The 13,280-nt window shown below is 36.0% G+C and overlaps 1 protein-coding gene across 1 annotated transcript in view; it reads left to right on the plus strand.

Annotated features, from left to right (window-relative positions):
- Window positions 1-1,773: 1,773 nt before the first annotated feature.
- The window catches only part of LOC141563561 (phosphatidylinositol 3,4,5-trisphosphate 3-phosphatase TPTE2-like), a 73,102-nt gene continuing 61,595 nt past the window's right edge, over window positions 1,774-13,280 (plus strand). The window contains exons 1-3 of the mRNA XM_074304838.1: window positions 1,774-2,430; window positions 5,949-6,044; window positions 11,588-11,635. Of these exons, the coding sequence (XP_074160939.1) occupies window positions 2,135-2,430; window positions 5,949-6,044; window positions 11,588-11,635 (440 nt within the window). The 5' untranslated portion in view covers window positions 1,774-2,134. The remainder of the gene's footprint in view (window positions 2,431-5,948; window positions 6,045-11,587; window positions 11,636-13,280) is intronic.

The raw sequence follows: 13,280 nt of genomic DNA on the forward strand, positions 1-13,280 counted from the left end.
GTTTTCAGATGAAGAAATTGAAACTATCTATAGTCATGTGAAAAAATGCTCTAAATCATTACTGATAAGAGAACTACAAATTCAAAGTACGACTTCATACTTATTAAATTGGCTAATATGACCAAAAAGAAAAATGATAAATGTTGGAGGGGATTGGGGCATTAATGCCCTATTGATTGGGTTGTGAAGTGATCCAATCATTTTGGAGACCAAGGTTAATGTCCATCCCTCATTATATAGCCAGCCTATGCCCCCAAGGTGCTGACATTACTATGAGGGAAGATAACCTGAAGAGGCAAAGTTCAGAGGGCTCCAAGTAAAATCTAAAATCTCTATTCCTAATTACAAAAGTCAGCCCCTGCCTTCAAGGAGTTTACATTCTTATAAGGGAAGATAAAGCTGATAAAGTCCAGAGAGCTCCAGTTCAAATCTAAAACCTCCATCCCTGATAACATTCTTTGATGTTCTTATGGGTTTCAGTTTTCTAATTTAAGTTTCATTTCTCCAATTAAATGTTCACAATTCTGTGGAAATGAAATTCCCATCCAATTCTCACAATATCTTCCTGTTGTTTTATCTGCTTCTGCTCAAAGTTTTTGAATTTCCTTCCTCCTAAGATTTTTGGTACTTTCATTTTTTGGGGTCTCATTTTCTTTTATTGATTACTTTCTGATTTCCTGTTCTCCAATAGTGGTTTCTTTGGAAATATAATCTCAAAGCATTTCAACTTCCTTCTGGGCAATTCATAGTTTACCCATCCAGGTGACTTTTGAGGAGATAGCTTGACCCAGCTGCATTCTAGGCTCTTCAGGTGTACCTCCTGCACACACCCACATCCACACCTGCCTCCCAGAATGTTTTACCCTGTTTTTATTATTTTTTAGTTCTTTGGCCCAATAATATAGAGCACCACCAATGCTGCTGTTGTCACAGCCTGGGCAAGATCTTCTTAGCAATGGAAGGAAGCAGTAGATTTGAGTTTTATTACAAAGACATATATGTACTGCTCTGTGAACTTTTTCCTCTACTCCTTGTAAGAACTCTCTTACAGCCCAGAATGCTTCTGTGATGCTCTCTATCCCAGTCTCAGGAAACTTGTGCAGTTTGGAGTTTAGATTTCCATGGCATTAGAAAGAGGGAGGAGGTGTCAAGGTGTGAATTTATATTCTGTGGGTTTTGCTTGAGCAGCCTTGTTGAAGGAAACATAAAGGAAATAGGGAGAGGAAGTGTTGAATGAAAACCTATTTTTAATTCAAGAAATTTTCATTTTATTTTTTGTAATTTGTGTTCTAGACAATGGAGATAGTGGAAAATACTTTATCTGTTGCTTGTAATTTCTGTTTTGGAAAAGTTTGAGAGGTCCTGAGAATCAGAGAAAATATCTGGTCCTTCGTTTTGCTGCTCATGTAACCTCATAAATAATGTGTTTTTTTTTTTTTTTTTTTTTTTTGAAGCAGGTACCAAATGAGATGCTTGAAATAACATTTGTAAATTAATAATTTTTGTGCTTTGTTTTTATTTATTTATTTTTGGAGCCTTCTATCCTAAATCTTCAGAGAAAAAAAAAAGCCTATGAATATTCCCCTGCAAGTGTGTGTGTGCAAGTGGTGTGTTCTGTTTTGAGTCCAAAGATTGAACTACTCCTCTCAAGCTTGACTTGGCTTCTGGAGTAAGAACCTGCAGCTTGTTGTTGCCATGGTTACTGGGTTCTTTTTTTCCCCCCCCAGTACTGGCCTTCTCCTAGCATCAGGTTTCTGGTATTCCTTAGTGATAGGGTCTGATCTTACTCTTCTTCTCTCCCAAAGGCTTCTCTTGTTCTATTGCTGATTCCTTCTTCCCCAGCCATTCCCAGGGAATGTTCTGGGGAAAGGTTGATTAAGTGAGATAGGTTTTTTTTTTTTTTTTCTTAAGAGGAAAAAGTGGATGGGAGGCAACAAGCTCTCTTTATTCCATTAGGCTCAGCTTTTTGGTCCCTGTCCTCCTTGATTCTTGGGGACTAAGAAAAAGAAGTAAATTAAGGAAATGTGGGGAAAACTGGACCTAACTTTAAACAGGAGAATGAAGGAATAGATTAGAGGATAGTTTGTTACAAGAATTTTTAATAAGAAAAAAGAGAAAAAATGAAAAGACCACTATGTCAAAAAAAAAGGAAGTACGGAAAGGAAAGGACAAGGAAGAGAAGGTGGGGATGGAGAAGGAATGTGAGCAGGAGAAAGATCTTCCTGTATCCGAGAATTATATAATTCAAGTATCAAAGTCTTCTACCTTCCCTTTGACATCAATCTCAAGCTCACTCTCAGAAGCAAGCGAAATTGCATCCTTACCTGGACGTGGAACTCTCGACTCCTCCAATGGCAAGCAAAAACTCAAAAGGGATTCCTTCTTTCAAAGATCCATGCGGACAATCAATACTGGATCCACTTTTTTCAGGTAATGCTTTTGGGGAAGGAAGGAAGAAGGGGGAAAAGGAAGAAAAATTGTGAGGGGCAGTCATATCTGTCTCCATTTCCCTGAGCTCCTTGAGCTTCCTAAGCCTGAAATCCTTTCTCCCCTTCTTGTTAGCTCTGCAAGAGGACGTAGGGATACCCTCTTGACAATTAGGAATCTCCAATGGCTTTGAGGCAGCCAGCAGCCTCTCCTGGTTAGGGGAGCTGGCAGTTGTCCTCCTTTCCGGTCCTTAACTCTTGTGCACTTCTGATTTGGGAATGTATGCAGTTTCCTGATTTGGGGAATTAGTTTGGGACTCCATAATCTGACTTGCTTCAGTTCAGGTTCTTCAGGCTTCCAGCTTCAAAAGAGAAAATGGAAATGGCCAACTCCATTTCAGGTTCCTGAAGGAGTAGACTCAAGGAAGACAAGAGAGGAACTAACAGTCTCTATCATAACCCTATTCTCAGCTTGCTACACTAGAAGCTTTGGGGAATTTCCCACTGGGTGAGATAAAGGACAATTTTTCTAGGTCCAGCTGAGTCATCTCTCTTGCAATGGGAGCTTTACTTCACTCTCTATTATCTCAAAGGTTGCTAGAAATGTCCAGAGTTTGGGGGGATGATAATCAATATCTCAAAGGTTGTTAGAAATGCCCAGAGTTTGGAGAGGTAGACAGTGGAGGTTGATAAAGTCTGGGAATTAATTATACCTAATAATAGTCAGATGGGCTTCTTCCTAACTGAGAAAGAGAACAAGTCCACATCAATGTGGATAAATGGGTTTCTTCACTATTTTCTATGTGTGTGCAGTCTGAATCTGATGTTAGATGGAAAAGGGATCGAACTTTGGATATAGAGGTGGGGATGTCTCTTCTCTCCCCTCTAAAAGTGACAAAGTGATCAGAAATTCGATCAAACCAATCATAGCCTCTAGATTAATAATATTTAAGGGAGAAGATAGATATAATTATAGCCTAGGACCTTTCTCTGCACAGTGCAGACTGACCTCTGGTCCTAACTTCTGGTTTCCCTTCTTGGAAGGAATGAGAATCATTTTTGGATAAGACGGGGAGAGAATAAATGTCTATTCTGCCTTTCTTTGAGCCATACAATAATGACATTCATGTGGTAAGGCCTCCTAGTCACAAATGAGCCTTGCTACATATATGGGACTCGATATTATTATCTTTATGGCTTCTTTCTTAAAGAAGTCAGTTAAACATCTCAAGCAGAAGTGAGTGTTCAAATTCAGACAATGTTTAGCCCAATTGCATCTAAAGAAAAAAAAAGACTTACAATTTCATTTATATGAGGATTCTTGGTCTGGAAAATTCCCTCCACAAAGTAGGAAGGGAGGCTACCTAATCTGTAATTTACAATTATGGACAGTTAATCAGGTCCCTATGATTCACCTGCAATGACATTGTTAATATGTTTAAGGGGAAGGATTAAGGGGAGCACCAGTAAGTTTGATAAGTGTTGCTATTGAATCTCTTCCCTCCTCTCCTTCTCTCCCTCCATATCTCTCTCTCTCTCTCTCTCTCTCTCTCTCTCTCTCTCTCTCTCTCTCTCTCTCTCTCTCTCTCTCTCTCTCTCTCTCTCTCTCTCTCTCTCTCTCTCTCTCTCTCTCCCTCCCTCTCTCTCTCTCTCTCCCTCCCTCTCTCTCTCTCTCTCTCCCTTCCCCCCTCCTCTTTCTCTGTGACTTTGGATTTGGCAGAGAATGGGCATCAGAAAGACAGGAAGAAGCAGAGAGAGGGGAAGAGAGGAACAAACTTTTGAATGACTAGGAAACCATGGACATTTGGGGAAATCTTCAACATTTCCCTTTACAATCAATACCTGAATAACCAGAAACTACTAAGAACAGGTTTTTCTTTCTTTTTTTTTTTTTTATTCAGTTTTATTTTCAGTTCCAGATGCTTTCCTTCTTTTCACTTTCTTTCTCATCCATTGAAAAGGCAAAACCTATTATAAATATGAAGTCATAGAGCTTTACTAGTGATATCACTCTCTCTTTGGTTAAACTGAGATTTTATCATCATACAGGATTGTTACTCTTGTGTATCATATCAACAATGTATCACACATTTTCAATCCAGGAGTAAAATGTTCTACTTTGGTTTAGAAGAAAATCTACTTTCCCTGGTCCTCTGGGAAGAAAGTAATCCTGCCCTAGTTTCAGGGTAACTGTTAGCTTTCTCTTAGCCAGTTTAATTCCTTCTCACAAAATATCTATTGTACAAAAGACAACATGAGTAATGTGCAAATAAATTTATAAAAGCATATAATGAAAGAAAAAAAAATCAGGAAAATGATGCAGATTAGTATAAACAAGATAAAATACACACAAAAAATGAGCTTTTTGACTTTGTGAAGCTAAAAATAGAATAATCTTAGCAAAACCATACATTCTTTTTTAAATAAAATTTAATTTTATTTTCATGAAGATTTGCCTTCTATCTCTCCCATTTACTCTCCGCTTCCCAGAATCTTTGAAAAAAGAAGAAAATCAAAATCTCTGCTACAAACTTTTATAGTCAAGCAAAACAAATTCTTGAGTTGGTAATGTCTTTTAAAAAATCTCAATCTGTATTCTGAGTCCATACTCTGTAACAATATGAGTAGCATTCTTTACCATAAATCCGATGGAATTGTGTTTAGTCATTAGATTAGTTTATTCTTAGCAAACTTTAGTGATACAGGCACTAGGAATCAAAGGAAATGTTGGGATGGCAGGTTTTTTTTTTTTTTTTTTTTTTTTTTTTTTTAATGTGTTTGAGGCTCCAAGACTCACATTAACGAAGTTTTTTTCTCTTATCTAGCCACCCTATTTGCTTCTCCTCTTTTATCCAAGACTACATCAAATCCAAAGTCTCCTTCACATACATAGAGTTGTTCTTCAGCCTTCTCTTACAGCATGGCTATCACATTTGCATAGGTTATATCCACAAAATTTTGTGAAATAATTTGAAGTGCAACTTCTCCTAAATCTCTTTTTGTTCTTTACCCATATAGATGTTTCTCAATGAAATTTAAGCCCTATTTTGAAGATTACCAGTAGCAATATAATTAGTGTGTAAAAACTAAGCTCAAATAGCTTTTTGTCCTGTGTCTTAGCACTAAACAATATAAGTAATTTTAAAGGCAAATTATACTTGAACTAGGCATATATTTATTTGGCTAAGCAAATTAAAAACCATCTTTTTTTCATTTATTTTGCGAACTTCTAAAATGTTCATATCTAAAGCATATGCATGACTCTTTCCAACCCCCCCCAAAAGTTATGGATTTAGTGACTTTAATAAGTTTGTAAATATGTGTTTTTAAAATATTGGTTAAAATTCAATTAAGGGAACAAGCACTTATATAGTACCTACTAAATGCCAGACATTGTGCTAAACACTTTACAAATATTAAATCACTTAAATTTATTTATTTAAATTATCTGGTGTTCCTCTCTTACACTTTTTGGATGAAGCATAGATAACATGTAATTATATAATTCTTTTTCTCCCTTAGAAATGAAAAGAGAAAACTTAGTGTCCTCATTTCAGAGGCAACACATAGCACCTTATCGACGGTAAATGAAGTGCTTGGAAATATCAGATCTATTACGTAAGTAAGTAAGCTAAATGATACAGTTATTGATTTCCAAATACAATTTCTCACTTTTGGAACAGAATGCTTAGCTGTCTCTCACTTTACATAAAAAGTAGAAATTTGATGTTAGTAAAAGTTTATATTTCATAGCTATCCAGAAAATGTATTTATATTGAGTCATTTTCTAGAATAAATGGATAATTATTCATCCTTGATTTTGACAAGTTGCTTCATGTTATCTTTTAATTTTATTTGCTAAATTCTGAACTTTAATGCCCTGAAAAAAAAAATGCTATGTACACAGCAGGACAATAAGGATTTGGTATGTATACTGCATGTGTGTTCTTTTGTCCATTTCAGATAAAAATGATGTCCCATTCCTCCAGCCCTTCCTCCAGGTTAAACTCCATACTCTGTCATCTTAAAATACCTTAAATACAACCTTAAGTCTAATTTAAGACTTGTTGTTGGGGAGTAGTCCTCAACCAACAACAAACTTCCTTGCATAACCAAAAAATAAAAATAAAAAATCTTTGTGCTTCAAAGGAAATAGTAATAATAATATTATTGTTATAACTAGCATTTATATAGTGCTTTAAATTTTGAAAAATGCTTACAAATATTACCTCATGTGATCCTCACAACAACCCTGTGAGGTAGGTAATATTATTAAGCCCATTTTATACATGAAGAAACTGAGGAAGACAGAAATTAAGTGTCTTGCCGAGGAGACACAACTAGTAAGTATCTGAGGCAGGATTTGAATTCATCTTTCTGTATCCAGGTTCAGCCCTCTATCCATTGCACCAATCCAATCCAATAAACTTATTAACGACCTACAACATGCCAGGCTCTGTGCTAAGTACTGGGGGTACAATTAATAAAAAGAAAGTCAGTCCCTGGTCTCAAGGAGTTTATAGTCTAAAGGGGGTGACAAACATAAGGAGACAGGAAAGCAAATGAAAGGAGGGGACAGAGAATACATGAGGAATCTCATTCTGTGGAGTTGAAATCAGACAGGGCCGCAGATACAAAGTGAAGTGATCTGAGAATATAGTTTCTGTATTCTTTTTTTTTTTTTTTAATCATAGTTCAGTTGTGTGTGTGAGACCAGTTGAGATTTTCTTGGCAAAGATGATGGAGTGATTTGCATTTCTTTCTCTAGTTCCTTTTACAGATGAGGAAACTAAGACTTGTGCAGGGTCACACAGCTTGTAAGTCTCTAAGGCCACAGTTGAACCCATGAAGATAAATCTAACTGAGTTCAAGGCAGATGCTCTATCCACTAAGCGCCTACCTGGCTCTTCCCTCTATAAAAGAAGGCATTGGTAGGAATTTAGTATCTCTTCAGCTTTCCAATTAAAGAATTAGAGGGGTAAAGGAATGCTGAAGTGTCAATCAAGGCCATGAAAGAGGAGGAAAATTTTATTACATCTTCTCCAGGACCTTTAATGGTAATTCTCCTTCCCCAATTATTCAGACTTAAACTTCTGCCAGCTAGACATCACAGGTGTGTCTGTCTTACCAACATTTCATATTCAACATATCCAAAAATGTATTCATTATTCAACCCTCTAAATCTTCTTTTTCCCCAGACATCCCTATTTCTGTGGCAAACACCACACTCCTCCCAAACATCCAAACTTATAATGTTGAAGTTGTTTCAGTTGTAGGAAAGAAGGGGACAGATTTGAGATATGTTGCAGAGGCAGAGTTGATAAGACAGGAAAACTGCTTAGATACAGGAAATGGAGGTAGGGGGGATATCAAGGATGACACACATTTACAAATCTAAGTTCCTGGAAAGATAATTTGAGATGCTATAGGAATATCCAGATGTAATGATGTGAATTGCCCACAACATCTACTTTGTAGAGAATAAAGACCATTGTTTTGTGATGTAAGATATTTGGAATATTATTGATCAAATAATTACCTTTCTTTGATGAGATTGATCATAACTTTTGTTATCAAAGTACAGAAGAAAGTTTCATTGAATAGAGTGGATGCCCATCATCGAGGAATGGCTGAATACATACGGAATGTAATGGAATATTATTGTCCTATAAGAAATAGTGAGCAGGCTGATTTCAGAAAAGCCTGGAAAGATTTACATGAACTGCTGCTAAGTGAATAAATAGAACCAAGAGAACATTGTACACAGCAACAGCAAGATTATGTGATGATCAACTGTGATGGACTTGGCTTTTTTCAACAATGAGGTGATTCCAAGCAATTCTAGTAGACATGATGGAAAGAACCATCCACATCCAGAGAAATGGATTGAGAGTGAATGTGGATCAAAGCATAGTATTTTCACTTTTTTGGTTGTTGTATGTTTTCTTTTTCATGTTTTTTTTTTCTTCTGATCTGATTTTTCTTATGCATCATGATGAATATAGAAATATGTTTAGAAGAATTGCACATATTTTAACCCCTGTTGGATTGGTTGCTGTGTAGGGGAGAGAGTGGGGAAAAAGAAGGGAGAAAAATTTAGAACACAAGGTTTTACAAAGGTGAATATTGAAAACTATCTTTGCATGTATTTGGAAAAATACAAAGCTATTATTTTAAAAAAGAAAGTATTTTATTGGAATAGATATTTAAATTAAATTCTCAGGATTGGTTCACAAACTGATTATTGATAGTGATTCATATTTTTCTGAATCCCTTGAAAGGAAAAGAAATTAGGGAATCATGGGAGAAATCTTGTGGTAGTACAGTATGACTTTAATGATCTGTTGTTAATAAGTGGCTTTCTCTGTATATGTGTTTTCTTGTATGAATTTGGGGGGATGTTTGGTGTGTTGGGGTCTTGGGACCAGAGAACTGATTTGGTGGTAATAATCCTATGTTACTGCATTCAACAGAGTTTTCCAGTATTGCTTCATTCTTCCCAATACCTTCTGAGCTATTTCCTGTTTTCTTAGGCATATCTATGTCAGTTTGAGAGATCTAGACATTAATAGCAGTTAGATGCTTCTTGGGACTCAATGTACTTTTCTGAGAGTATTAGAAAAGTGTTGCACAATGATCATAAATTCTTGGTCTTGAAAGGGTCTTAAAAGTCATAAGGCTAACTCTTTTTTTTAACCCTTTCTGAAGCCAGATTTTTCCAGAGTAAATATTAGTTATCCCTTTCTACACTGTGACTTCCTCCATCACAATTTTGACATCGTATGTCAGCATAAGAATAAGGCAGCTAGGCAATGCAATAGATAGAGCATTGGGCTTGGAATCATGAAAACTTAACTTCCTAAGTTCAAATATGACCTCAGATACTTTCTAGCTATGTGACCCTTGGCAAGTCACTTAACCTTACTTCCCTCAGTTACCTCATCTGTAAAATGAGAAGAAAATGTTAAAGCATGCTAGTATTTTTGCCAAGAAAACCTCAGGTGGGATCAGGAAGAATCAGACATGACTGAAATGACCAAACAACAATAACAACGATAACTGCTATCTCATTCCCTAATTTTGTAATAGTGAACAATGAGTTTCAAAGTGGGTAAATGATTTATTTGCATCCATACAACTTGTAAGAGTGAGAGATGGGATTTGAACTCAGGTCTTATCACATTCAAGGATCTAGCTTTGAATCCCATCTCATCTGTTTTTATTTGACCTCAACCTCTCTTGGGCCTCTGTTTCCAATGAGAGAATTTCAATAGAGTGATCTCTGTGATCACTTCCATATTGAAATCCTCAGGAATGTGCTGGAACTGGCTCCAACCATTGCAAAATGATTAAAATTGCAGTGTGAACATTTACACTGTAAAAAAAAAAATCTCGGCTTAATTTATTGTCTTCTTGATTGTCTAGATTTAAGAAAATGTTAATTTGTCTCTAAATTTTTTTTGGTGTTGGGGGTGGGGGGTTGTTATTTTTAATAGCACACCCCTGTTTTGCTCTGTATAAAGCAAGAGCATAAATTGGAGGCCTGGTAACTAGAGGATTATAACAACAATAATAGATGCTGATATTTATATAGTGCTTTAAAGTTTGCAGAATCTTTATATCCATTATCTCAGCTGAATCTTACAGTACCCCCTGCCTATGATCCTATATAGTCCTTCTATTCAGTATGGATGAGATGGTAATTGTAAACAAAGAAAAAAATTATTCATATCTTGCTTTTATTTAGATGAGTGAATTTAAAAGATATTTATTTAACAAGTAATTGAGGGGCAGCTAGGTGGCACAGTGGATAGAGCACCAGCCTTGAATTCAGGAGGACCCGAGTTCAAATCTGTTCTCAGACACTTAACACTTCCTAGCTGTGTGACCCTGGGCAAGTCACTTAACCCCAGCCTCAAAAAAACAAAAAAAAACAAAAAAAAAAAAAAAACAAGTAATTGAAATCCAAGGTGTAAGAAGAAACATGTTTAGATTTTTCCTTTCTGGTGGATTATAAAGAGTATGTGCAACTGATGCTTTCTCAGTTTCAGTCTTCCAAATAGAATTTTTGGGGAACATAATCACATCAATAGTGTCAGGGTAGAGATTGAAATCTAGATATTCCTGACTTTTTAATAAGTTTTTCTGCTTCTCAGTTCCCACTTTAGCTATTCTACCTCAGTTCTCATTCTACTGTTATTTCTCATTTTTGTTGCTGATAACACTGTTCTCAGAAGTAATGTAATTTAGGGGCAGCTACATGGCACAGTGGATAGAATACCCAGCTTGGATTCAGGAGGACCTGAATTCAATGTGAACCTGGGCAAGTCACCTAACCCAATTACTTTGTCAAAAAAAAAAAAAAAAAAAAGAAAGAAAGAAAGAGAAAAGAATAGAAAAGAAAAATAATGCCATTTAGTTCCTACAACAAACTATTAATGATTTCTATCAGAGAACTAATTGTTACTGGTCCAAATGGGAAGATTTTCCAAGTATATTTAGAGCTCAAAATGTGCCTCTGTAATTAATAAGCCTTTATAGTCTGCCCTGTCCCAAGCTTATAGCCAGAAGTGCTGTAGGAATGTTTAATTCGTATATTTAAGACACACAGTCTTTGGTCAGTGTATCTTCCATTCATATTAGCTTTTCTTGCTAAATCTAGTTCCTTCTCTCCTTGAATTATTCTCTACCCTCATCTTCCCCTTTTCCCCAGGATAGTGGAGTCATACTATTCAAATTATTTAAGTCTGCTTCCAAAACCTGTCAAAAAGGAAGTTCTGCTTTCCCATACCTTCCCCTAGAGAGATACTCTAACTCCAGTTTTCCTTGATGAGATTTTTAAGTGATATAAGAATTAAATTTAGAAGTTATGCTGACTCCTCCATAGAAAGAGAGAACATGTTCTTCTCTGTAATCAGAAGTTAATACTTCCTCTCACATAAAGAAGTGAATTCAGTGAGTAGCATTGTCACAAATAAAATTTTTTTGGTAAAAAATAAAGTTTATTTCCAGAGAATAGTTTAAACATGATATTTTGGGCTCACTTCCTACTTCATGGGGTTATTAAGAGGAAAGAATGTTATAAAACTGAAAATGTTTTAGAAATGTGAATTGTTATAAGTTAAAAGGTACCTAATTCTACAATTTAACTTCATTGACAGATTAAAAAGCAAAATAATCCCCTCTCATTTGTCTGAAAAAAGAAACATGTAAGTTGTTTTTTTTTTATATATACAAGGGAAAAGTCTCTTAAGAATTAAAAATATATACAAGGGGATCATTCATATAAATATGCAGTTTACTGCATGAATAAAATAAATTTAGTAAAGAACTCTTATAAGAAGGTGGCCTTGACCTATGTTTTAATTGTGACTTGAGACTTTGCAATAATAATTTGAGCTATATCTAAAAGCTGTAGTTGTATGATTATCCTAGACAAATATTTCCCTCCTGTCTTTGCTACCCCTCCATATACCTTTTCATTAGCATTTAAGCACTTAATATGGCAAAGAGTGTGTTATTCTTTTTTTTTTTCTGGAATACATATTTAGTCTCTGGAAAAATTAGAACTCCCCAGACAATGGTGGGAGGGGGCTTCTGTTTTAGGGTCTATATAATTTTGTTTTGCACTTTGCACTCCTATATTGATGATACCTTGTCTGTTGACAGTTGCCCTTTTTTTTTATGAGATCAGAATAAATCCTGTTTTGCTTTTTACCTTGAGAGTCTCTGATTTTAATTTGGGTTGGGGTTATAGCTGTCCCACACAGTTTTGGGGGCTCATTCTAGGATATTTCCTGTTTGTGAGGGTCTCTCCCATATTAAATTCTTGAGCAGGTACCCTTCAGAGAGTTCTCCATTGGTCCTTGAACTAATCTTGGGAACTCCTACTCCCAATCGGGTAAATTGGAGAGAGACACTCAGTGAAAACAAAAACAGAAGTGAGTTAGCAAAGATAGAGGATTAATTTGGTTTAGGAGATAAGCCAGTTAAAAGAAGTTTAAAATCAGGTAAATTGTGCACAACCCAAGTGAAGCAAGAAACTGGTGAGGGGGGAGAAACTCTAAGCAGTTAAAGTCTGTAAGAGGACTTTCCCTTTGCCAAGAATTGATGAGCTGCCTGGATGAATGGGATTGGGATTGGGAAACTTTAAGCAGTTGAAGTCAATAAAAGCCTCCAATTTCCCTTTGACATTGGAAATTTTAAGTAGTTAAGAGTCCATATGGGGCAGCTAGGTGGCACAGTGGATAGAGCACCAGCCTTGAATTCAGGAGGACCCGAGTTCAAATCTGGTCTCAGACACTTAACACTTCTAGCTGTGTGACCCTGGGCAAGTCACTTAACCCCAGCTTCAGGGGGGAAAAAAAAAAAAGAGTCCATAAAAGTGCTCCAATTTTCCTTTGGTAAGATCAAGTGAGTCCTCCACCAAAGATGACAAGATACTCTAAACCAAGAAACAATCTAAGATAGCTGGTTCAAAAAAACCTATCTAATGTGCCCTTTAGGAAGTATTAGGATGAAGTACCATAATGGATAGGGGTTAAATACTGTTGTTTTGTTTAGGCAAATGCCCCACTCTGAGGGACTGGTTGTCTATCAGTTAACTTGAGTTTCTTAAAGCTATATTTGCATATTCCCCTCCCTTATAGACGGACTTCAAAGGGAGTTTTCTGCCACCTTAAATTTGGAGGCTGTGTGTGTTTAAATTCTGATTCTGAAATTGTATGAGATAATTACTATTAACTAGTGTGTGCTAAAATTGTGAATTTGTTTATTCTGGTATAAGATTTTAAAAATATGTATGCATTGATATTGAAGTATTGCTACTAGAGGTTTAAATCTGTATTTGATTTG

The sequence above is a fragment of the Sminthopsis crassicaudata genome, chromosome 3 (assembly GCF_048593235.1).
Source record: "Sminthopsis crassicaudata isolate SCR6 chromosome 3, ASM4859323v1, whole genome shotgun sequence".
NCBI classification, from domain to species: Eukaryota; Metazoa; Chordata; class Mammalia; order Dasyuromorphia; family Dasyuridae; genus Sminthopsis; species Sminthopsis crassicaudata.